The sequence below is a fragment of the Oncorhynchus nerka genome, linkage group LG4, assembly GCF_034236695.1.
Source record: "Oncorhynchus nerka isolate Pitt River linkage group LG4, Oner_Uvic_2.0, whole genome shotgun sequence".
Taxonomy (NCBI): domain Eukaryota; kingdom Metazoa; phylum Chordata; class Actinopteri; order Salmoniformes; family Salmonidae; genus Oncorhynchus; species Oncorhynchus nerka.
This window is the reverse complement of record NC_088399.1, coordinates 32,448,243-32,473,345: the sequence shown is the minus strand read 5'-3', so window position 1 is coordinate 32,473,345 and position 25,103 is coordinate 32,448,243. Positions and strand designations below refer to the sequence as shown.

General features: G+C 47.5%; 1 protein-coding gene across 1 annotated transcript in view; it reads left to right on the top strand.

Moving 5' to 3' along the window:
- Positions 1-25,103, top strand: part of LOC115122248 (ephrin-A5b-like) — an 88,147-nt gene that overhangs the window by 59,707 nt on the left and 3,337 nt on the right. The window contains exon 2 of the mRNA XM_029651446.2: positions 17,234-17,526. Coding sequence (XP_029507306.1) covers positions 17,234-17,526 — 293 coding nt within the window. The remainder of the gene's footprint in view (positions 1-17,233; positions 17,527-25,103) is intronic.

Sequence of the window (25,103 nt, the reverse complement as noted above, 5' to 3'; positions counted from 1 at the left end):
GACAGGGAGAGACAGAGGGAAGACAGAGGGAAGACAGAGAAAAGAGAGGGAAGACAGAGAAGAGAGGGGGAGACAGAGGGAAGACAGAGAAAAGACAGAAGAGACAGACAGAGAAGACAGGGGGAGACAGAGGGACAGAGAAGAGACAGAAAAGATACAGAGAGAAAAGATACAGAGAAGATACAGAGAGAAGAGACAGAGAGAGGGGGAAGACAGAGAGAGGGGGAGACAGAGGAAGACAGAGAAGAGAGGGAGACAGAGAAGAGACAGAGGAAGACAGAGGGGAGAGAGGGAAGACAGAGAAGAGACAGAGAAGAAGACAGAGAAAGAGAGGGAAGACAGACAGAGAAGAGAGGGGAGACAGAGGGAAGAGAGGGAAGACAGAAGACAGAGAAGAAGAGGGGAGACAGAGGAAGACAGAGAAAAGAGAGGGAAGACAGAGAAGAGAGAGGGGAGAGAGAAGAGAAGACAGAGAAGAGACAGAGAAGACAGAGAAGAGAAGACAGAGGAGAGAGAAAGAGACAGAGAAAAGAGAGGAAGACAGAGAAGAGAGAGAAGAGACAGAGGGAAGACAGAGAAGAGACAGAGAAGAGACAGAGAAGAGAGGGAGGGAGACAGAGGAAGACAGAGAAAAGAGAGAGGAAGACAGAGAAGAGGGAGACAGAGGAAGACAGAGACAGAGAGGGAGACAGAGGAAGAGAGAGGGAAGACAGAGAAGAGACAGAGACAGAGGAAGACAGAGAAGAGACAGAGAAGAGACAGAGAGAGGGGAGACAGAGGGAAGACAGAGAAGAAGAGAAGAGACAGAGAAGAGACAGAGAAGAGAGAGGGGAGACAGAGGGAATACAGAGAAAAGAGAGACAGAGACAGAGGGAGATACAGAGTAAAGAGGGGGAAGACAGAGAAGAGAGGGGAGACAGAGGGAAGAGGAAGACAGAGAAAGACAGAGAAGAGAGGGGGAGACAGAGAAGAGAGGGAAGACAGAGGAGACAGAGAAAAAGAGAGAGGAAGACAGAGAAGAGACAGAGAGAGAAGACAGAGAGACAGAGAGAGGGGGAGACAGAGGGGGAGACAGAGAAGAGACAGGGAAGACAGAAGACAGAGAGAGGGAAGACAGACAGAGGGAAAGACAGAGGAAGACAGAGGAAGAGGGGGAGACAGAGAAAAGAGAGGGGAGACAGAGGGAAGACAGAGAGAGACAGAGAAGAGACAGAAGGGAAGACAGAGGGAAGACAGAGAAAAGAGAGACAGAGAAAGACAGAGAAGAGACAGAGAAGAGAGGGGAGACAGAGGGAGAGACAGAGAAGAGACAGAGAAGATACAGAGAAGAGAGGGGAGAGACAGAGGGAAGACAGAAAAAAGAGAGGGAAGACAGAGAAGAGAGAGGGGAGACAGAGAAAAGACAGAGAAGAAGAGAAGAGAGGAGACAGAGGGAAGACAGAAGAGACAGAGGGGGAGACAGAGACAGAAAAGACAGAGAAGATACAGAGAAGATACAGAGAGAGAGAGACAGGGAAGACAGAGAGAGAGAGAGACAGACAGAAGAGACAGAGAAGAGAGAGAGACAGAAAAGAAGAGGGGAAGAAGAGGGAAGAGAGGGGAAGACAGAGAAGAGACAGAGAAGAGAGAAGAGAAGAGAGGGGGAGACAGAGAAAGAGAGGGAAGACAGAGAGGAAGAGAGACAGAGGGAAGACAGAGACAGAGAAGATACAGAGAAGAGAGGGGAGACAGAGAAGAGAGGGAAGACAGAGAAGACAGAGAAGAGACAGAGAAGAGAGGGAAGAGACAGAGAAGAGAGACAGAGAAGAGAGGGAAGACAGAGAAGAAGACAGAGAAGATACAGAGAAGAGAGGGGAGACAGAGGAAGACAGAGAAGAAGATACAGAGGAGAGGAAGACAGAGAAGAGACAGAGACAGAGAAGGGAAGACAGAGAAGAGACAGAGAAGAAGACAGAAGAGACAGAGAAGAGACAGAAAGATACAGAGAAGATACAGAGAAGAGAAAACAGAGAAGAGACAGAAGGGAAGACAGAGAAGAGACAGACAAGAGACAGAGAAGAGAGACAGGGGAGACAGAGAAGAGAGAGAGAGACAGAAGACAGAGAGGGAAGACAGAGAAGAGACAGAGAAGATACAGAGAAGACAGAGAGAGGGAGACAGAGAAGAGAGGGGGAGACAGAGGGAAGAGAGAGGGAAGACAGAGACAGAGAAGATAGAGACAGAGACAGAGAAGAGAGGGGGAGACAGAGAGAGAGAGAGAAGGGAGACAGGAAGGAAGACAGAGAAGAGAGAGGGAGACAGAGGAAGACAGAAGAGGAAGACAGAGAAACAGAGAGGGAAGACAGAGACAGAGAGGGAGCAGACAGAGAAGAAGACAGAGAAGAGACAGAGAAGATACAGAGAAGAGAGGGGAGAGACAGAGGAAGACAGAAAAAGAGAGGGAAGACAGAGAAGAGAGGGGAGACAGAGAAAGACAGAAGAGACAGAGGAAGACAGAAGAGACAGAGAAGAGACAGAAAATATACAGAGAAGATACAGAGAAGATACAGAGGGGAGACAGAGGGAAGACAGAGAAAAGAGAGAGAAGACAGAGAAGAGACAGAGAAGAGAGGGGGGAGACAGAGGGAATACAGAGAAAAGAGAGGGAGACAGAGGGAAGACAGAGTAAAGAGAGGAAGACAGAGAAGAGAGGGGAGACAGAGAGGAAGACAGAGAAAAGAGAGAGAAGACAGAGAAGAGAGGGGAGACAGAGAAAAGAGAGGGAAGACAGAGAAGAGACAGAGGGGAAGACAGAGATACAGAGAGGGGGAGACAGAGAAGAGAGGGGGAGACAGAGGAAGAGAGGGAAGACAGAGACAGAGAGAAGATACAGAGGAGAGGGGAGACAGAGAAGAGAGGGGGAGACAGGGAAGACAGAGAAGAGAGGGGGAGACAGAGGGAAGACAGAGGGAAGACAGAGAAAAGAGAGGGAAGACAGAGAAGAGACAGAGAAGAGAGGGGGCAGACAGAGGGAAGACAGAGAAGAGACAGAGAAGATACAGAGAAGAGAGGGGAGAGACAGAGGGAAGACAGAAAAACGAGAGGGAAGACAGAGAAGAGAGGGGGAGACAGAGAAAAGACAGAAGAGACAGAGGGAAGACAGAAGAGACAGAGAAGAGACAGAAAATATACAGAGAAGATACAGAGAAGATACAGAGAAGAGACAGAGGGAAGACAGAGAAGAGACAGACAAGAGACAGAGAAGAGAGGGGGAGACAGAGAAGAGAGGGGAAGACAGAGGGAAGAGAGGGAAGACAGAGAAGAGACAGAGAAGATACAGAGAAGAGAGGGGGAGACAGAGAAGAGAGGGGGAGACAGAGGGAAGAGAGGGAAGACAGAGACAGAGAAGATACAGAGGAGAGGGGGGAGACAGAGAAGAGAGGGGGAGACAGGGAAGACAGAGAAGAGAGGGGGAGACAGAGGGAAGACAGAGGGAAGACAGAGAAAAGAGAGGGAAGACAGAGAAGAGAGGGGGCAGACAGAGGGAAGACAGAGAAGAGACAGAGAAGATACAGAGAAGAGAGGGGAGAGACAGAGGGAAGACAGAAAAACGAGAGGGAAGACAGAGAAGAGAGGGGGAGACAGAGAAAAGACAGAAGAGACAGAGGGAAGACAGAAGAGACAGAGAAGAGACAGAAAATATACAGAGAAGATACAGAGAAGATACAGAGAAGAGACAGAGAAGAGACAGAGGGAAGACAGAGAAGAGACAGAGAAGATACAGAGAAGATACAGAAAAGAGACAGAAAATATACAGAGAAGAGACAGAGAAGAGGCAGAGGGAAGACAGAGAAGAGACAGAGAAGAGAGGGGGGAGACAGAGAAAAGAGAGGGAAGACAGAGAAGATACAGAGAAGAGAGGGGGGAGACAGAGAAAAGACAGAAGAGACAGAGGGAAGACAGAAGAGACAGAGAAGAGACAGAAAAGATACAGAGAAGAGACAGAAAAGATACAGAGAAGAGACAGAAAATATACAGAAAAGAGACAGAGAAGATACAGAGAAGAAAGAGGGAAGACAGAAGAGACAAAGAAGCGACAGAGAAGAGACAGGATGTTAGACACAGAGAAAGATGTTCATGTGTTTTTAGAAGGTGAGAATGGGGTGAGGAGGGATAAGGTCAAATCCCCACTACTGTAGTTTTGCACTCTCTCCACGTCCTGCCTGCCTCAGTGGAAAGCCCTGTTCCACATCTGTTGAGAGTTGAAAGGGCACTGTTATTCTTCCAACTAAGCCCCAAACCAAATACTACGTCTCAGTTTCAGCGACTGCGTCCGTCTCTGTCCCCCCGTCCAGCCGTCTGTCTTCACTCAGACAGCTCCAGCCCTGGACAGGAAGACGCACGTACCTAGGAAGATGCACCAGAGGTCATGATGTATACACACTGGGCCAGAATCAGGATTCATCTGATGTAGGATTCACAGAACTGTGTATATCTAAGGAGTCAGCCTGTCTTAGCCTTAGCCTGCAGGGTGTGTGTGCGACCCATGTGTTTATGTGTGTGTATTGTGTGTATGTGTGTGTATTGTATACGGGAGTGGCCGAGGCAGCCATAGGGTCCCCTCCTGTGTGTCCTCAAGGCCAGAGTTGTCCGCTGACACCCCTCGCCTGCTAACAGGCCTGTGAGAGGCTCTTCAGAAACTCCAACACACTGGGCCAGAACCGCCCGGTGACAAGTGTGGAGGGACAAGAGCCAGCAGGCACAGAGGAATGCAGTGCACACTGTGTGCCAGACCCTACTTTGTGTGTGTGTGTGTGTGTGTGCGTGCTTGTGTGCGTGCGTGCGTGCGTGTGTGTTTGTCTCTTTCTGTGTGCGGTTTTTGAATGGAATTGTACTGACTGGCTTGTTTGGTTTGCAGTACTGCTTGTTTGCCTTTATCAGCCTTGTTTCCCTAACCAACCAGCTCTATGTTTCTATGTACAATGTCCCTCTCCATTTCCTCTGCATGACAAATTCTCTATTCCTCATTGTAGTGCGTGCCTGCCTGCCTGCCTGCCTGCGTTGGTGCGTGCGTGCGTGAGTGTATGTGTGTTATCCCTCCTGACCTGGGTCAGATCATTTAGGGGATTATGGGTATTAGAGTCTTTACCTACTGTGAGAAAAGGCAAAATCATCAGTCTACCTGTGACAGGCCTGATACAGTCCGAGGGTACGGTCTGCTGGCTTTGTAAAGGTATAACAAGCCCAAACCTGTCTCTCACCCATCTACTACCCCTCTTACACAAATGGATGTGCACACACAGATCATAATTAATTCACACAACACAACACAGCCATCATCCAACCCCTTACACCTACAAACCGCTACTCTTCAACACTCACTCACAGATCATGTCCAACCCCATTATACACACATTATACCACATCCTCCTACCTGTCCCCATTGAGTGTTCTCCCAGTAACACAGCTCGTTCAGTAATCGCTCCTGTGTGTAGAGTGGACCAGCTGAGTGTATTTGTCCTGAGGGCTTATCACCCACTGCTGTCTGAGAGAGAGGAGCGTTGTAAAGGTGGATTATTCTGGGTTAGGTTTACGAACAGGGATAGGCTGGGTTAGGTTTACGAACAGGGATAGGCTGGGTTAGGGTTACGAACAGGGATAGGCTGGGTTAGGGTTACTAACAGGGATAGGCTGGGTTAGGGTTACTAACAGGGATAGGCTGGGTTAGGGTTACGAACAGGGATAGGCTGGGTTAGGGTTACTAACAGGGATAGGCTGGGTTAGGTTTACGAACAGGGATAGGCTGGGTTAGGGTTACGAACAGGGATAGGCTGGGTTAGGGTTACTAACAGGGATAGGCTGGGTTAGGGTTACTAACAGGGATAGGCTGGGTTAGGGTTACTAACAGGGATAGGCTGGGTTAGGGTTACGAACAGGGATAGGCTGGGTTAGGGTTACTAACAGGGATAGGCTGGGTTAGGGTTACTAACAGGGATAGGCTGGGTTAGGGTTACGAACAGGGATAGGCTGGGTTAGGGTTACTAACAGGGATAGGCTGGGTTAGGGTTACTAACAGGGATAGGCTGGGTTAGGGTTACTAACAGGGATAGGCTAGGTTATGGTTACTAACAGGGATAGGCTGGGTTAGGGTTACTAACAGGGATAGGCTGGGTTAGGGTTACTAACAGGGATAGGCTGGGTTAGGGTTACTAACAGGGATAGGCTGGGGCTGCTGGGTTAGGGTTACTAACAGGGATAGGCTGGGTTAGGGTTACTAACAGGGATAGGCTGGGTTAAGGTTACTAACAGGGATAGGCTGGGTTAGGGTTACTAACAGGGATAGGCTGGAGTTAGGGTTACTAACAGGGATAGGCTGGGTTAGGGTTACTAACAGGGATAGGCTGGGTTAGGGTTACTAACAGGGATAGGCTGGGTTAGGGTTACTAACAGGGATAGGCTGGGTTAGGGTTACTAACAGGGATAGGCTGGGTTAGGGTTACTAACAGGGATAGGCTGGGTTAGGGTTACTAACAGGGATAGGCTGGGTTAGGGTTACTAACAGGGATAGGCTGGGTTAGGGTTACTAACAGGGATAGGCTGGGTTAGGGTTACTAACAGGGATAGGCTGGGTTAGGGTTACTAACAGGGATAGGCTGGGTTAGGGTTACTAACAGGGATAGGCTGGGTTAGGGTTACTAACAGGGATAGGCTGGGTTAGGGTTACTAACAGGTATAGGCTGGGTTAGGGTTACTAACAGGGATAGGCTGGGTTAGGGTTACTAACAGGTATAGGCTGGGTTAGGGTTACTAACAGGGATAGGCTGGGTTAGGGTTACTAACAGGGATAGGCTGGGTTAGGGTTACTAACAGGGATAGGCTGGCCTAAGGTTACTAACAGGGATAGGCTGGGTTAGGGTTACTAACAGGGATAGGCTGGGTTAGGGTTACTAACAGGGATAGGCTGGGTTAGGGTTACTAACAGGGATAGGCTGGGTTAGGGTTACTAACAGGGATAGGCTGGGTTAGGGTTACTAACAGGTATAGGCTGGGTTAGGGTTACTAACAGGTATAGGCTGGGTTAGGGTTACTAACAGGTATAGGCTGGGTTAGGGTTACTAACAGGGATAGGCTGGGTTAGGGTTACTAACAGGGATAGGCTGGGTTAGGGTTACTAACAGGGATAGGCTGGGTTAGGGTTACTAACAGGGATAGGCTGGGTTAGGGTTACTAACAGGGATAGGCTGGGTTAGGGTTACTAACAGGGATAGGCTGGAGTTAGGGTTACTAACAGGGATAGGCTGGGTTAGGGTTACTAACAGGGATAGGCTGGGTTAGGGTTACTAACAGGGATAGGCTGGGTTAGGGTTACTAACAGGGATAGGCTGGGTTAGGGTTACTAACAGGGATAGGCTGGGTTAGGGTTACTAACAGGGATAGGCTGGGTTAGGGTTACTAACAGGGATAGGCTGGGTTAGGGTTACTAACAGGGATAGGCTGGGTTAGGGTTACTAACAGGGATAGGCTGGGTTAGGGTTACTAACAGGGATAGGCTGGGTTAGGGTTTACTGGAGTTAGGGTTACTAACAGGGATAGGCTGGGTTAGGGTTACTAACAGGGATAGGCTGGGTTAGGGTTACTAACAGGGATAGGCTGGGTTAGGGTTACTAACAGGGATAGGCTGGGTTAGGGTTACTAACAGGGATAGGCTGGGTTAGGGTTACTAACAGGGATAGTTAGGGTTACTAACAGGGATAGGCTGGGTTAGGGTTACTAACAGGGATAGGCTGGGTTAGGGTTACTAACAGGGATAGGCTGGGTTAGGGTTACTAACAGGGATAGGCTGGGTTAGGGTTACTAACAGGGATAGGCTGGGTTAGGGTTACTAACAGGGATAGGCTGGGTTAGGGTTACTAACAGGGATAGGCTGGGTTAGGGTTACTAACAGGGATAGGCTGGAGTTAGGGTTACTAACAGGGATAGGCTGGGTTAGGGTTACTAACAGGGATAGGCTGGGTTAGGGTTACTAACAGGGATAGGCTGGGTTAGGGTTACTAACAGGGATAGGCTGGGTTAGGGTTACTAACAAGGATAGGCTGGAGTTAGGGTTACTAACAGGGATAGGCTGGGTTAGGGTTACTAACAGGGATAGGCTGGGTTAGGGTTACTAACAGGGATAGGCTGGGTTAGGGTTACTAACAGGTATAGGCTGGGTTAGGGTTACTAACAGGGATAGGCTGGGTTAGGGTTACTAACAGGTATAGGCTGGGTTAGGGTTACTAACAGGGATAGGCTGGGTTAGGGTTACTAACAGGGATAGGCTGGGTTAGGGTTACTAACAGGGATAGGCTGGGGGTTACTAACAGGGATAGGCTGGGTTAGGGTTACTAACAGGGATAGGCTGGTTAGGGTTACTAACAGGGATAGGCTGGGTTAGGGTTACTAACAGGGATAGGCTGGGTTAGGGTTACTAACAGGGATAGGCTGGGTTAGGGTTACTAACAGGGATAGGCTGGGTTAGGGTTACTAACAGGATAGGCTGGGTTAGGGTTACTAACAGGTATAGGCTGGGTTAGGGTTACTAACAGGGATAGGCTGGGTTAGGGTTACTAACAGGGATAGGCTGGGTTAGGGTTACTAACAGGGATAGGCTGGGTTAGGGTTACTAACAGGGATAGGCTGGGTTAGGGTTACTAACAGGGATAGGCTGGGTTAGGGTTACTAACAGGGATAGGCTGGGTTAGGGTTACGAACAAGGGATAGGCTGGGTTAGGGTTACTAACAGGGATAGGCTGGGTTAGGGTTACTAACAGGGATAGGCTGGGTTAGGGTTACTAACAGGGATAGGCTGGGTTAGGGTTACTAACAGGGATAGGCTGGGTTAGGGTTACTAACAGGGATAGGCTAGGTTAGGGTTACTAACAGGTATAGGCTGGGTTAGGGTTACTAACAGGGATAGGCTGGGTTAGGGTTACTAACAGGGGTAGGCTGGATTAGACCCTAATGATGACCTCTTGACCTGTGGCTGTAGAGTCCAGTCTCCTTCCGGGGTGTCAAATGTATAACACTGTTCTAGTTTTGATTCATGGCCAGCGTATTTCATGGTCAGGTCACATGATCAAGACCACCTTGATAGGCCTTTAAATGAGATATTGGAGTCTATTGAGTCATCTTTCTCTGTTAAAATCCTTATTATGTATGATGATAGACCCATTGACTCTAACCCTATGGAACATGTCCACTATGACCCTATGCATCAGTCTAACAGGGATACAGTGCATATGGGAGCAGGGCTGGTGAAAAGCCTTCATGTTGTTGTAATTGGGTGTTGTTATAAGGATAAAACACTATCTACAACGTTTTGAGCACGTCAAGTGTTCACTGTGTGTTCCTGGGTGTGCGATGAGTGCCTTGTGTGTTCAACGCGTACATGTTGACTGACGTGGGTTCACAGTGATTTTAAACGTTGCCCCCACCACCCCTCACACATGCACACGCATGTGGAGATACTATTTCGTTGGTGGTCATGGATGCGGTGGTCTTCGAGACTCCTGTTCTGAAGCGTTCAGCCATAGTGCTTACGCAGGTCACTGCCCACCTTGTGCTCCTGAAAGGAAGGACAGATGTGTACGCTAATTGAGTGACAGCTTTACACAGAAACATGCAAACCTAAAATAAGCCCCTCTGTCCTCTCTGACTCACAGAACAATCCCAGGGACACACAACACAAGGCCCTTTCTGCCTGGGTGAAATGTGTCTTTTCAAACCACAAAATCAATGATAGAGTTTCAATGGTGGTTTGGTTTATTTTCAGTCAAATCTACGTCAAACAAAACAGGTTGATAAAATGTTTTGGTCCAGTGGTTTCCATGATTTTACCTGTGTTCGTCTAAAGCATTACTATAGTCCGCTCGCTCTCTCTCTCTCTCTCTCTCTCTCTCTCTCTCTCTCACCCCCCTCTCTCTCTGAGGCAAGAACACTCAGTGACAATGTGGAAGTGAGAGGAGAGGAGAGGTGGCGTTAGCAGTTTGCTCATCAGGGTAGTATCTCCACTCCAATAACAATTACATCAAGTGGTGTGGTAAATGAGGTGGCCCATGGTTCAGTGACTGGGGATAATCTCTACAGTCTGCTAACTAGAACACAGTGATAATGATAGGCAGTAGGCAGAGGAGGATTCAGCTGCTGCTGGCAATGCTTGATTTAACACACAGTCCTGCACTGTTATCAGCAGATACACAGAGAGTCTGCACCACACATATGAATGCACATTCACACATGCGAAAATGTGCACACACACTGAATACACGCACGCACGCACTCACTCACTCACTCACTCACTCACTCACTCACTCACTCACTCACTCACTCACTCACTCACTCACTCACTCACTCACTCACTCACTCACTCACTCACTCACTCACTCACTCACTCACTCACTCACTCACTCACTCACTCACTCACTCACTTGTACACATAGCCTACACACATCTTCCAACAGCTTTCCTTTCGTGTAGGGAATAGATGGAACCATGCCCAGATTAAATGAAGGCTCTTTAACCTGTGCTCAACTCTGCCGTCCATGACGATACTGAGATGAGATCCAAACTTCTAGGCCAGGTTTAAAAACACACATACACTGATCCAACACTAAGTGGATGGATGGACTGAGGGAGACAGAGCATCTGTTTTACGGTATGTCTCTATTCCTCTGGCGTCATACCTCAGACAGAGAAGTGCCTGACTCAGTGTTCTTTGGGATGGAAACTGGCCTGTCAAGAGGTGATCTATCAAAAGAAGCTATCCCGCTCTGTTATTACCTCGTCTATCTTCAGAAAGACACTGCAAATCCTTGGACAAATGGATATGAACAGCCAGTGACATGTGATTCGTATTGGCCCTTAGACAGCTTGCCCAGGATCAGATTTGTTGCTGTATTTTTAATGGTCAGTGTTAGGATTGGGGCTGGAAGAGCTGATCTGGAATCAGGTTTGAGGAGGAGTCAGTGTTGGCTTCAGCCAGGCCTGAGCAGGTGCTATAGGGCTATGTGACCGGCTGGTATTGGTAATGTCTGGGCTGGTCCATCGATGATATCAGGGCGAGCTGCTTTGGTCCACTGGGTCTTGGCCTGTGGTTCTGGACCAGCCTTTGTTCCTGCTGTCCTCTGGTCTGGAGCTCAGAACAATATAAGCTGCATCGCTAAACTCCCTGTGTGAGCGTTTGGCTATGAAACTCTTTAATGGGCCCACTGTGTAAATACTAGCCATGGGTTGGCATTTTAAATCCATTTTAAATGTGAAGATGAACTTGCCCTTTGAAAAGTCACAATGGCTGAGTTCTAGATATGTCCTCTTGGGGTGGTGTGTGTGGTGGATGTGGATGTATACTACTAAGTTAGATAGCAAAAAAATAAAATAATAATAAAATAATTTTTGAACACACTTGTAATGCTGCAGAAGGTGTGAATGTGAAACACTGTCTATTAAGGTGGTTTGTGTGGATGTGGATGTATCCGTGGGGCTCTGGTTGTGGACTGATGGAGGAGGCTTTGACAGACATTTGGTGTCGAGGAGAGGGGGTCAGTAGAGGCGGGTTAGGGGGCCTAGAGGGGTGAGATTGAGGGGGCCAGGTGTTGTGGCTTGGCACTGGCATGCCTGGCACTCAGTAGACGTTCTATGTTTAGCCCTTACATGATTTTACATGTGCTGTTTTTCCTGGGGCTGCTGGTGTTTGTTGAGGGGACAGAGTGGGGGAAAGACCACCCCCTCTCACACTCTCACTGGCATCTACCGTCCCCTCTGGTTCCACTGTACCCATGCTACATCTAACACAAGCAGATGTCGTATCCCTTCATTTCCCAACCTTGAATACAACCAATACGAATACAACCTTTAATAGAACTAATATCCAACAGAAGCACTTAGCCTACTTTTCTTCCATCTCCCCACAGAACACAATCACTCGCCTTAGTCAATTTCACCCAACTATGATTTGTGTGAGACCTCCCTACTGGATGACTTGTGGTGTGTGTGAATGCTGTGGAGCCTTGTCATGGTTGGGTGATTGATTCCAGACGTTGTGGTTTTCTCTCTCACCACTGCCCCCTCCCTGCTATACTGGGTTCAGGGTTGGTTTGGCACAGGGCAGGGCGGGTTGGAGTTCCCTGGGGTGCAGTAAAGTGATAGGGCGGTGCAGGGGTTCAAATCGCCCCCGGAGAGAGGGGTCAGATGTCAAAGCCTGTGAGGGGGGTCAGGGTCACCATAGTCAAACAAGGGATGAGGTAGACCCTTCCTGTACAGATCCCTGCTGCTTATACCATTACCGTATGTGTGAGTGTGTTTGTGCGCGCTCATGTCCGCATGCATGCGTGTGTGCAAGTTTGTGTTTAATGAGAGGGCTGGGCAGCTCTGTTTGCTCTAAGGTGAAGCCTCATCCATCCACCATATTAAACTTCACCTTCCTTCCTTCAGCAGCACCGCCACCTACTCAGCAGCTCCTAAGATGGACGACCCCGGGGTCATACCCGTCACCTCACTCAGACACTGGCCAAATACTGAGGCCCTGGCTGAATAATGGTCTGTCAGTGACCTCTAACCCCTGGCCTGGCTCTTATGTCAGATCAATATTCTCCTGTCCTATGGGAGTGGTCTGATAATGATAGGTAGCGTCTAGCCATCTAGACAGGCATCTATTAGTGCTCCCAGCTCACGCTCCATCAATGTCTTTATCTGCTGTAGATCTAGGTGTCTGTGTTTCTATGACCTAGGCTAGGGCTATATGCTACACTTGGTAGTTTGGTCCAAGGTACTGAGTGTGCCATTCTTTGTGGGGTTATTTTAACAAGACTTGGAGCCTCTTGAGTTATGTGGCTTCTGAGATAGACAGAGAGCACCCTGAGATCTGTGTGTGTGTGTGTGTGTGTGTGTGCCCTGGGGTTTGAGCACATCACGCATGTAAAAAGAGGTAGAACATAGCATTGTCGTAAGTCAGTGTGATGGCAACCTGTGTTAGGGTCGGCCTTGAGACCAGAGGGTAATGGTATTGACTGTCAGCCCCTGGTGTTAAGCAGTGAGTGACCGAGCCCCGCGGTGTGTGTGTGTGCGTGTGTGTTAAGTGACACTCACCACGTGCTGCCTCTTTCACCCTTCGACCACCAGAATAGCATCATCATTCATTAACCTGTCCTGTACTGTGAGTTAACTTCTTATGTCATTCATAGAAAACAGCTGAGAATCACTGTTCACTTCTCTTTCTCTCTTTGTCGCTCTCATTAGCACACTGGTTCTCACACTGGTTCTCAAACTGGTTCTCACACTGGTTCACACTGGTTCTCAAACTGGTTCTCACACTGGTTCACACTCTGGTTCTCACACTGGTTATCACACGGGTTCACACTGGTTCTCACTCTGGTTCTCATGCTGGTTCTCACGCTGGTTCTCACTCTGGTTCTCACTCTGGTTCTCATGCTGGTTCTCACTCTGGTTCTCACTCTGGTTCTCACGCTGGTTCTCACGCTGGTTCTCACGCTGGTTCTCACGCTGGTTCTCACGCTGGTTCTCACTCTGGTTCTCACTCTGGTTCTCACGCTGGTTCTCACTCTGGTTCTCACTCTGGTTCTCACTCTGGTTCTCACGCTGGTTCTCACTCTGGTTCTCACGCTGGTTCTCACGCTGGTTCTCACTCTCATACTCTAAATACTCTGTCTCCTGCTTTTACTGACTGTAACACATTGTAATGTTCTTGCCATGTAGGACCTACCTTACACAAACAGCCATGTGTTTTCAATCTAAAACTCAATAACTTTCGTCCCTGTCTGAGCAGCTCAGACAAAACGTTTTGTTCTCAGGGAAATGTACCACAAAAAAGAGAAAAGTGTCTATTTTATAGTTTTCTCTTTTCTCATCTCTTTTTGCTGTCAACGCCCAGTCTGACTCTGAACCCTGGCAGACAGCTCGGTCCGTGTGTCTGCACAGATGTGTGTGATCAGTGGAGGTAATGATGTCTGAACCATGGCTGGTGCTGGTGGTGTTGGTGGCACAGGGCTATGAATGATCTGCCAGGTAGATGGAGGTCAGGCCTGGTGCCCTGAGGGAGAGGGGGAAACACCAGGCAGAGGGATAAATAGACTCCATATGTTGACATCAGTGCCCAGGGCCAAATCACCAGAGATGCATTAGCCTGTTAGCCACAGTGGTGTAATTACCTACCTAAAGAGCTCCCCCTAAGGTCAGTGACATGAACTACGGAGTGTGTGTGTGTGTGTGTGTGTGTGTGCACGTGTGTGTAGACACACGTGCAGTTGAAACCCGTAATGTTTGCCCGCACAACCGCTTAGTTTGTATTTAGTCGTTTGTTCCATTATGTGGCTTGGAACAGGTCAGCGGTTTCATGTGGTCTGTGGAGGGAAAGTGGCTCCTTTTTTCTCCTATTGTTATAAAACCATTGGAATTTGACCTCGCTCTGACACCACTGTAATCATGTATTATAGAAAACACCAGGAAGGCTTTCTCTCTCCCTCCTCCCCTCCTCTCATCCTCCCCTCCACTGAACCAGGGTGCAAACCATTCATTACCTGTGTTTGGTCACCAGAGAGAAAGAGAAGGGGGGAAAGAGAGAAGGAGAGGAGTGAAAAGAAGGATTATTGTTATGAGAGTGCTTTGTTAAAAGTGGTAGTCCCTGAATCATGCATGAGCCTGTCTAAGTGGCTGTGAGTAATTCAGCCAATCAGGCATCATTAATCCCAAAGACGGATAGATATAGGATTTGTGTGTCTTCATTTTTTAAACTCTATTGGCTCATCGCGTCACATGAATGAATTTAACAAATGAAGGTGTTGATTTCTTAATGACGTCATTAGTTTTTGAGTTGTCAGCCTCACAGCTAGAGTTCTTTATTTCCTTGTCTGCCACATTGATGTTCGTTGTGAGAGACTTTGAGCGAACTCACACAATAACTCTGACAAAACCCTGATGCTGATTTCCCCATTGAGCTCTGTCGGTACATTGTGAAGCGTTACTGTAGTCTGAAGACATTCACGTAAAGATTGAAAACTCACACTTGCGGTGATATTGAGTGTCAGACCGAGACATATGTTTTAGCATTATGGTTCAGGATTATGGCTCAGTGTGGATTGATATTTGGTACTATCCGTCACAAAGCTCTCTCAGGTGTCTCTAGGAGGGTCAGAGTAATCCTCTCTGTGGTCCCTGCTTAGCTCCCCTGACATAAATCTTCTGCTCATCACTTTCAGAATGGTGACCACCCACACCTCTCAGTCTAACTCTCTTCTCTAATCAATGCTAATCTTTATGGCAGGTCCCAGGTCAGATTTGAGTGACAGGTGAGAGCAGCTAAAGGTACACACAGGTTGAAAGGTAGCATTACAAGCTTAGAGAGATGGACAGACCAAGCTGGCTATCCCACAATGCCGCTGGCTGAGGAAGTGATACAGTACTTGCTAGTGGCTCTCTGGGGTTTGGTTGCTCTCTGTCAGTTATGGTATCAGTGAAAGGCAAAGAAACTGAGGCTGATTGAGGCCATGCTTTGCTGCCTGGAGTCACAGCACTCAGCTGGAGCATGAAAAGTGGGCCTTTGAGAGAGAAAAGAAGGCTTCAGTTTCATGTTTGACCAGGCTACAATTAGAGAGAAAACAAGGCTACAGTTTCATGTTTGACCAGGCTATAATTAGAGAAAAATATGAGAATTTAGCTGACAAATCACACACAAAGACACAATCTCACACAGACTATATGACACACATGGAATGCGCGCACACACACACACACACACACACACACACACACACACACACACACACACACACACACACACACACACACACACACACACACACACACACACACACACACACACACACACACAGCCACACACCCTCCTCTGTGGCCGCACCAAACCCAGTAGGAGAGTCACTAATCCTGCAACACATTTGCAATCCGTATAAGGACAACCTGATACTCCCAGCAGGTCCCAGCCAACACACAGCACCCTTTATACTCCTCACGCCTCTTAAAGCCTGGAAATGTACGTGTCAGTGGGAACAGCTGCACTGCCGTCCAACGCAACCTCCTATCTCACCTGACCCTGAATCAGTTCAGAATGCTTCTCTCCCCCTGGAGAGGTTGTTAGGTGGGTGTAAGACCTGCTCCTCGGTCAGTGAATCTCAGTCCTTACATTGAGAAACCTCCCACAGAGCGCGAGTGAGTTCATCCGTATGGAATCATCACCGCACAGTATGCACAGTAACGGTCCCCAGCCTGTTCCCCTGGCCCCAGTGTGTCAATGAACAGAGGTGGAGTATTGAAGACATCCGCAGTATGTCAGTGATACCAAGCTCGGCCATTAGCGACTCTGAGATGCGCTGGCCAACCTAAACCAATCTGTCTCCAATAAACGCATCAGAAATGCAACCGTATATGGCCTATGGGAATATGTGTATCGCATCACTCCCCAGGAATGAATACCTGGCATATCTGGCTGATGTCCTCCTTCCTCTGGAGGGCCGCTCGGTTTACCCTGAAGCTCCATGTGAATCTGGTTGGGGCTGTTTCTGGGGCCTTGAGAAACACACTTTTTTCCCAGCGCTGAGAGAGATTCCACCGGGTCTCCTCCATCAGCATGTCATATTGGTCTAATGAAAATTTCCCTCTTTTGAGGGGATCCTCTTAAATCTGCCAAAGGCCCGTGCTAACCAGAGGATTTGGACTTTGGCGCTGGGGGACTTAAATTTCAGCACTCTCATAAGTCATCGCAGCCCAGCTCAAACATTGATATGTGGCTTATGACTGACTAGCAGTCTGTCGTAAGATACTTTTTGGCTGGTGGTAGAGAAGAGGTTTGAGCACCCGCTCTAGAGCGGTGAGAGGATTGAGAATGACATGGTGGGATTCTGTAAACAAAACTAGATAGTAGGACGTAGATGTGTCTTCTGTAGATCGGTCTGCAGTGTCTCTGTCAGACACATCTGGTTACATTTTTTCTCGTCTAGGGCTATAGGTCACATACTTTTAGTATGCATCTTATGATACTCCCCTTCTTGAAGACATCACTGATCTGACATGACTAGATACAGTAGATGAGAGTTACACAATGAAGCCCTTGCCTTATACCTGCCCTATAGTGTTTGATCAGTGATGACGTCCAGGAAGGTAGAATCATGGAAATGCATGTTAGTATCAGTACTATTAGACGTTGTAGTCCTGAAGAATCTTACTCAGAACCTCTCTGATTTCCTTTCAGGTTCTACCGGGGTGACTACCACATCGACGTGTGTATAAATGACTACCTGGACGTCTTCTGTCCCCACTACCTGGACTATGTCCCTGAAGAGCGGATGGAGCGCTATGTCCTCTACATGGTCAACTACGACGGCTACAGCTCCTGTGACCACACCGCCAAGGGCTTCAAACGCTGGGAGTGTAACAGGCCCCACTCCCCCAACGGACCCCTGAAGTTCTCCGAGAAGTTCCAGCTCTTCACCCCCTTCTCTCTGGGCTTCGAGTTCCGCTCCGGCAGAGAGTACTACTACATCTGTGAGTACATATCATTATTGACATCTTTATGGTAATTTAGCACATGCTTATATTCAAATAAACCAAGTTAACAAAAGCATTCAGTATAAAGTATGTTCCATGCGGGAATCAAAACCAACAGCTCTGCTGTTGCAAGCACCATGCCCCAACAAACTGAGTTAACGCTGTTGCTACTACAGTACTATGATATGGGATATGTGAAAGCTTCGCTTAAAGGCAGAGAGAGAGAGAGACAGAGGGCTACCACAGTTATCCTGCATGATATGGACACTTATGATATCAGTGGAGAGTTAACACAGTATTTTGTGACCTCAGTCTACTTGGGCAGAGCAGAACATACTTAGATGATATAAGGGTATGATGTGAGAAAACATTATTTAGAGTCCATCCAATGGAACTGACAACGGGGAAACAATAGCAAAGTAGAACTTTGTTTTGCAAAGAGGTTCAAACCTAAACATTTGCCCGAGGGGAAAACATCTCCGTTCTCGTGGTCTCCCTCTGAAGAGTCTTTGTTACAAACTCGCCAGGCTCAGCTTTCTGCTGCTTGTGAGAAGGCCTCTTGAACACAAGCATCTGAAGCCATGTTTTTACAAGAGGACTCGGCGCCCTACAGAGCAGAGAGCTGAGACTAAATAGGAGAGCAAGGGGTGGCCTGCTAGGATACAGTATGTCTCCTTCCCCATACAGAGATGGCTTCACTTAGGCCCACTCCTGAGTAGCATCAGCCCAGGCCTCAGCCGCACGCCTCAGACCCAAGCTGCCTGACGAATCGCCAGTCCTTAAAGACACATGATCTACTGATTTGCCCAATCTCCTAGGATGTTATTCTACTGGATTGAATATACAGAGCGTGGTGTGGTGCTTCTGTGTATATCTGTGAGTAGGTAATGGACTTTACCCTAGGATGTCTATCAGACTGTTTAATGTGCAGATAGGAGAGCCAAGAAGTCTAAATAGCCATCAAGTATATATACAGTAGGGCTTTTACAGTGAAACTAAGGGAGAGCGAAAGAGAAAGAGAGACAGGCCACACAGCCTAAAGGCATTTCCCTCCTTGACAACAGTTAGAGATCAACTGTTAGACAGTTAGAGATTCACTCAGAAAAGAGGCTGTTTTTCACCCAGAACATTGAGAGGAAGATGAAATAACTAACAGAGGTGTACATAATCACACCCGGGGAACATACTGAGGTGTACGTAATCACACCCGGGGAACATACTGAGGTGTACGTAATCACACCCGGGGAACATACTGAGGTGTACACTAATCTGCTCCAACATCCTCTGAACTCTCGTCCCTCTACGTAGTTCCAGAAAGGCTGGATATCTCACAATAAACCATGTGATATTCGTTTCAGTATCACATTGCATGCGTCTGATCTGTCAAGTTTAACAAAAGAGTTACATTATTAGATGATACTAGCACATGTTCTAACACTGTTGGACAATGGAGCTGTGAACTTGCAACAAGTAAGTCAAATGTATGGGAATTGATGTGTGCTGGTGTCAACAACACAGCGCCAACAACAGACAGACACCCCTTGGTCCCCTCTGTGGATAGTTAACCCCCCAGGAGAAGAGAGGAACGGGTAGGTTAAATCAAATGGATGACACCTGCGGTTGGTTGGCTCTGGGTCTCCGTCCGTCTGGCAGACAGACGCCTGCAGGAAGCCATCAGGGGGATCAGAAGGGGTGGCCTGAGGGGGTCAGAGTTCAGCCTGTCCTGATGTCTGGATGTGAACCCGGGCTTCTCCCAGGCTTAGGGCTGCATGTTTTTCTAATAGAGCCAATAGGGAAGTCTGATCCTAATCTCAGGGGATAGAAATCCAATTTTCTGGGGAGACAGTTGAGAGTCTGGCTCTCCCTGTGTGTCTGGGGATGACTGTCTGCTGTAAAGCCCTGGCTTCAAAAGCCCAGGTCCTGCTCCGTAGATACAGTCTGAAGATCTACATAGATAATGAGATGAACCCTGTTCAGACTTAAGTTACATGGCATCTGAGCCCCTAGCTTTTGTCTGGTGTTGTGTATGTCTGTGTGTGTCTGGTGTTGTGTATGTCTGTGTGTGTCTGGTGTTGTGTATGTCTCTGTGTGTCTGGTGTTGCTTATGTCTGTGTGTGTCTGGTGTTGCGTATGTCTGTGTGTGTCTGGTGTTGTGTATGTCTGTGTTTGTCTGGTGTTGCATATGTCTGTATGTGTCTGGTGTTGTGTATGTCTGTGTGTGTCTGGTGTTGTGTATGTCTGTGTGTGTCTGGTGTTGCTTATGTCTGTGTGTGTGTCTGGTGTTGCTTGTGTCATTGTGTGTCTGGTGTTGCGTATGTCTGTGTCTGTCTGGTGTTGTGTATGTCTGTGTGTGTCTGGTGTTGCTTATGTCTGTGTGTGTCTGGTGTTGTGTATGTCTGTGTGTGTCTGGTGTTGTGTATCTCTGTGTGTGTCTGGTGTTGTGTATCTCTGTGTGTGTCTGGTGTTGTGTATGTCTGTGTGTGTCCGGTGTTGTGTATGTCTGTATGTGTCTGGTGTTGTGTATGTCTGTGTGTGTCTGGTGTTGTGTATGTCTGTGTGTGTCTGGTGTTGTGTATGTCTGTGTGTGTCTGGTGTTGCTTATGTCTGTGTGTGTCTGGTGTTGTGTATGTCTGTGTGTGTCTGGTGTTGTGTATGTCTGTGTGTGTCTGGTGTTGCTTATGTCTGTGTGTGTCTGGTGTTGCATATGTCTGTGTGTGTCTGGTGTTGCGTATGTCTGTGTGTGTCTGGTGTTGCATATGTCTGTATGTGTCTGGTGTTGTGTATGTCTGTGTGTGTCTGGTGTTGTGTATGTCTGTGTGTGTCTGGTGTTGCTTATGTCTGTGTGTGTCTGATGTTGCTTATGTCTGTGTGTGTCTGGTGTTGTGTATGTCTGTGTGTTTCTGGTGTTGTGTATGTCTGTGTGTGTCTGGTGTTGCTTATGTCTGTGTGTGTCTGGTGTTGCGTATGTCTGTGTGTGTCTGGTGTTGTGTATGTCTGTGTGTGTCTGGTGTTGTGTATGTCTGTGTGTGTCTGGTGTTGTGTATGTCTGTGTGTGTCTGGTGTTGTGTATGTCTGTGTGTGTCTGGTGTTGTGTATGTCTGTATGTGTCTGGTGTTGTGTATGTCTGTGTGTGTCTGGTGTTGTGTATGTCTGTGTGTGTCTGGTGTTGTATATGTCTGTGTGTGTCTGGTGTTGTGTATGTCTGTGTGTGTCTGGTGTTGTGTATGTCTGTGTGTGTCTGGTGTTGTGTATGTCTGTGTGTGTCTGGTGTTGTATATGTCTGTGTGTGTCTGGTGTTGTGTATGTCTGTGTGTGTCTGGTGTTGTGTATGTCTGTGTGTGTCTGGTGTTGTGTATGTCTGTGTGTGTCTGGTGTTGCTTATGTCTGTGTGTGTCTGGTGTTGTGTATGTCTGTGTGTGTCTGGTGTTGTGTATGTCTGTGTGTGTCTGGTGTTGTGTATGTCTGTGTGTGTCTGGTGTTGTGTATGTCTGTATGTGTCTGGTGTTGTGTATGTCTGTGTGTGTCTGGTGTTGTGTATGTCTGTGTGTGTCTGGTGTTGTGTATGTCTGTGTGTGTCTGGTGTTGTGTATGTCTGTGTGTGTCTGGTGTTGCTTATGTCTGTGTGTGTCTGGTGTTGTGTATGTCTGTATGTGTCTGGTGTTGTGTATGTCTGTGTGTGTCTGGTGTTGTGTATGTCTGTGTGTGTCTGGTGTTGTGTATGTCTGTGTGTGTCTGGTGTTGTGTATGTCTGTGCTTCCGAGTGGCGCAGTGGTCTAAGGCACTGCATCTCAGTTCTAGAGGTGTCACTACAGACACCCTGGTTTGAATCCAGGCTGTATCACAACCGGCTGTGATTGGCAGTCCCATAGGATGGAGCACAATTGGCCCAGCGTTGTCTGGGTTTGGCTGGTGTAGGCCGTCATTGTAAATAAGAATTTGTTCTTAACTGACTTGCCTAGTTAAGTAAAGGTTAAATGTTTGTTTTTTAAAGTGTGTATGTGGGATCATCTTCGGCACGTTCATAGGATGGTGTGTGTTCATGAGAGGATGTTTTCTGAATTTGTACTTTATTTGTATACTCTGAGTGTCTGCATGAGGTTTACTGTCCTCCAGTCTGTCTATTCTGCCCTGCTAGTTTATTCTCTGCTGGGCTGCATGGCATGACTAACCACAGATCCAGTGTCGCAGCACGTGAGGCAGAGTCGTAGAAAAGTAGTTTATTGGCTGTGTGGTGTGTGTTGTGGAGCCCAGACTCTGTCTGTCTGTCTGTCTGTCTGTCTGTCTGTCTGTCTGTCTGTCTGTCTGTCTGTCTGTCTGTCTGTCTGTCTGTCTGTCTGTCTGTCTGAATGGAAAGGGAGCTAGTGCAGTCTGGCCTGTGTGCCTGCCACTGTAGGGGTGTGAGGTAAGTTACATGATACTTGCTGACACAGACAAAAGAGTCATGATTGACACCCCTGGCTGTTTTTTCCCCCAACACACTGCCAATATAACTCTCATCATCAAGTTTTAAAGACAATTTTTATCTTGTTTCATAGTCACGCTAAGTGCTTTGAAATGGGAAGTCCAGTCTTCCGCTGTGGAAATACTGACAAGGCTAGTTTTTATCTGGAATTTACTGCCAGTATCATTCACTGGGAAGAAGTAGCAACGACCATGCCCCACCCACCTGAGGATCTGTCTTTTTCATGTGTCTGAGGGGTGCAAAATCCACTTGTCACTTAAATCTCGCTGGATTTATTGCTTTCATTTCACTCCTACAACTCCTTCATACTCTTGCGTGTGGCTGTCGTTTATTTCCATTAACGTAACGACTGCGGAAATGTTTGTAATCACCTGCCAAACACACCGGTAATGGCTGAAATGGGCTCAATGGAACACAGTCTTCTGTTGCATTTATGAGAACAATAAAGCTTTGTCAGGGAGATAATGCACCATCTTAACACTTATATCACAAGAAAGATTACTTTATTTTATTGGGTGGAATTTAAAAAAGTAATAATTTAATACAGTTGAAATGCATACAAATGAGATGCACTGAAATGAAAGCAACTTCCAAAAATGAATACTCAGATTATAGTGATATTATGTCTGATCTCGCAAACAATGTAAAGTATGTATAGATAGGTGTAATATGTAGCCAAGCGTGTTGATTTTTAATCCGAGGGTATCCTGCTATTGACACACTGCTATTAACACAAACAGAACGTGACAGGTAGGGTAGACAGAGCAGGTGAGTGCAGGTAGGGTAGACAGAGCAGGTGAGTGCAGGTAGGGTAGACAGAGCAGGTGAGTACAGGTAGGGTAGACAGAGCAGGTAGGGTAGACAGAGCAGGTGAGTACAGGTAGGGTAGACAGTGCAGGTGAGTGCAGGTAGGGTAGACAGTGCAGGTGAGTACAGGTAGGGTAGACAGTGCAGGTGAGTTTGGGTAGGGTAGACAGAGCAGGTAAGAACAAGTAGGGCAGGTGAGTGCAGGTAGGGTAGACAGTGCAGGTGAGTTCGGGTAGGGTAGACAGTGCAGGTGAGTGCAGGTAGGGTAGACAGAGCAGGTAAGTACAGGTAGGGTAGACAGAGCAGGTAGGGTAGACAGCAGGTGAGTGCAGGTAGGATAGACAGAGCAGGTAGGGTAGACAGAGCAGGTGAGTACAGGTAGGGTAGACAGAGCAGGTAGGGTAGACAGAGCAGGTAGTGTAGACAGAGCAGGTGAGTACAGGTAGTGTAGACAGAGCAGGTGAGTACAGGTAGGGTGGACAGTGCAGGTGAGTACAGGTAGGGTAGACAGAGCAGGTGAGTACAAGTAGGGTAGACAGTGCAGGTGAGTACAGGTAGGGTAGACAGAGCAGGTGAGTACAGGTAGGGTAGACAGAGCAGGTGAGTACAGGTAGGGTAGACAGTGCAGGTGAGTACAGGTAGGGTAGACAGAGCAGGTGAGTACAAGTAGGGTAGACAGTGCAGGTGAGTACAGGTAGGGTAGACAGTGCAGGTGAGTACAGGTAGGGTAGACAGTGCAGGTAGGGTAGACAGTGCAGGTAGGGTAGACAGTGCAGGTGAGTACAGGTAGGGTAGACAGTGCAGGTAGGGTAGACAGAGAAGGTAGCGTAGACAGTGCAGGTAGGGTAGACAGTGCAGGTAGGGTAGACAGTGCAGGTGAGTACAGGTAGGGTAGACAGTGCAGGTGAGTACAGGTAGGGTAGACAGTGCAGGTGAGTACAGGTAGGTTAGACAGAGCAGGTGAGTACAGGTAGGGTAGACAGTGCAGGTGAGTACAGGTAGGGTAGACAGAGCAGGTGAGTACAAGTAGGGTAGACAGTGCAGGTGAGTACAGGTAGGGTAGACAGTGCAGGTGAGTACAGGTAGGGTAGACAGTGCAGGTAGGGTAGACAGTGCAGGTAGGGTAGACAGTGCAGGTGAGTACAGGTAGGGTAGACAGTGCAGGTAGGGTAGACAGAGAAGGTAGCGTAGACAGTGCAGGTAGGGTAGAGAGTGCAGGTAGGGTAGACAGTGCAGGTGAGTACAGGTAGGGTAGACAGTGCAGGTGAGTACAGGTAGGGTAGACAGTGCAGGTGAGTACAGGTAGGTTAGACAGAGCAGGTGAGTACAGGTAGGGTAGACAGTGCAGGTGAGTACAGGTAGGGTAGACAGTGCAGGTGAGTACAGGTAGGTTAGACAGAGCAGGTGAGTACAGGTAGGGTAGACAGTGCAGGTGAGTACAGGTAGGGTAGACAGCGCAGGTAGGGTAGACAGAGAAGGTAGGGTAAACAGCAGGTAGGGTAGACAGAGCAGGTGTTTGGTGGCTGCAGCCCTGTTCCACCCCTTGATGTTAATGAAGTACCCCCTGTATGTAGCCTAGTTACTGTTATTTTATTGTTGCTCATTAATTATTTGTTATTTTTCTATTTTCTTATTTTTTTTAACTTCAGTTTATTTTAATAAATACATTCGTAACATGTATTTTTCTTAAAACAAATAACATTTGATTTCATTAGAATGAATGCACGCAAATACATTATTTATGCAAATGAGGCACATATCATTTTCTTTGTATTAACACAAAATATTTAAAAAATACCTGATAGAATAAGACATTGTATATACAGTGGGGAAAACAAGTATTTGATACACTGCCGATTTTGCAGGTTTTCCTACTTACAAAGCATGTAGAGGTCTGTATTTTTTTAATCATAGGTATACTTCAACTGTGAGAGACGGAATCTAAAACAAAAATCCAGAAAACCACATTGTATGATTTTTAAGTAATTCATTTGCATTTTATTGCATGACATAAGTATTTGATCACCTACCAACCAGTAAGAATTCCGGCTCTCACAGACCTGTTATTTTTTCTTTAAGAAGCCCTCCTCTTCTCCACTCATTACCTGTATTAACTGCACCTGTTTGAACTCATTACCTGTATAAAGGACACCTGTCCACACACTCAATCAAACAGACTCCAACCTCTCCACAATGGCCAAGACTAGAGAGCTGTGTAAGGACATAAGGGATAAAATTGTAGACCTGCACAAGGCTGGGATGGACTACAGGACAATAGGCAAGCAGCTTGGTGAGAAGGCAACAA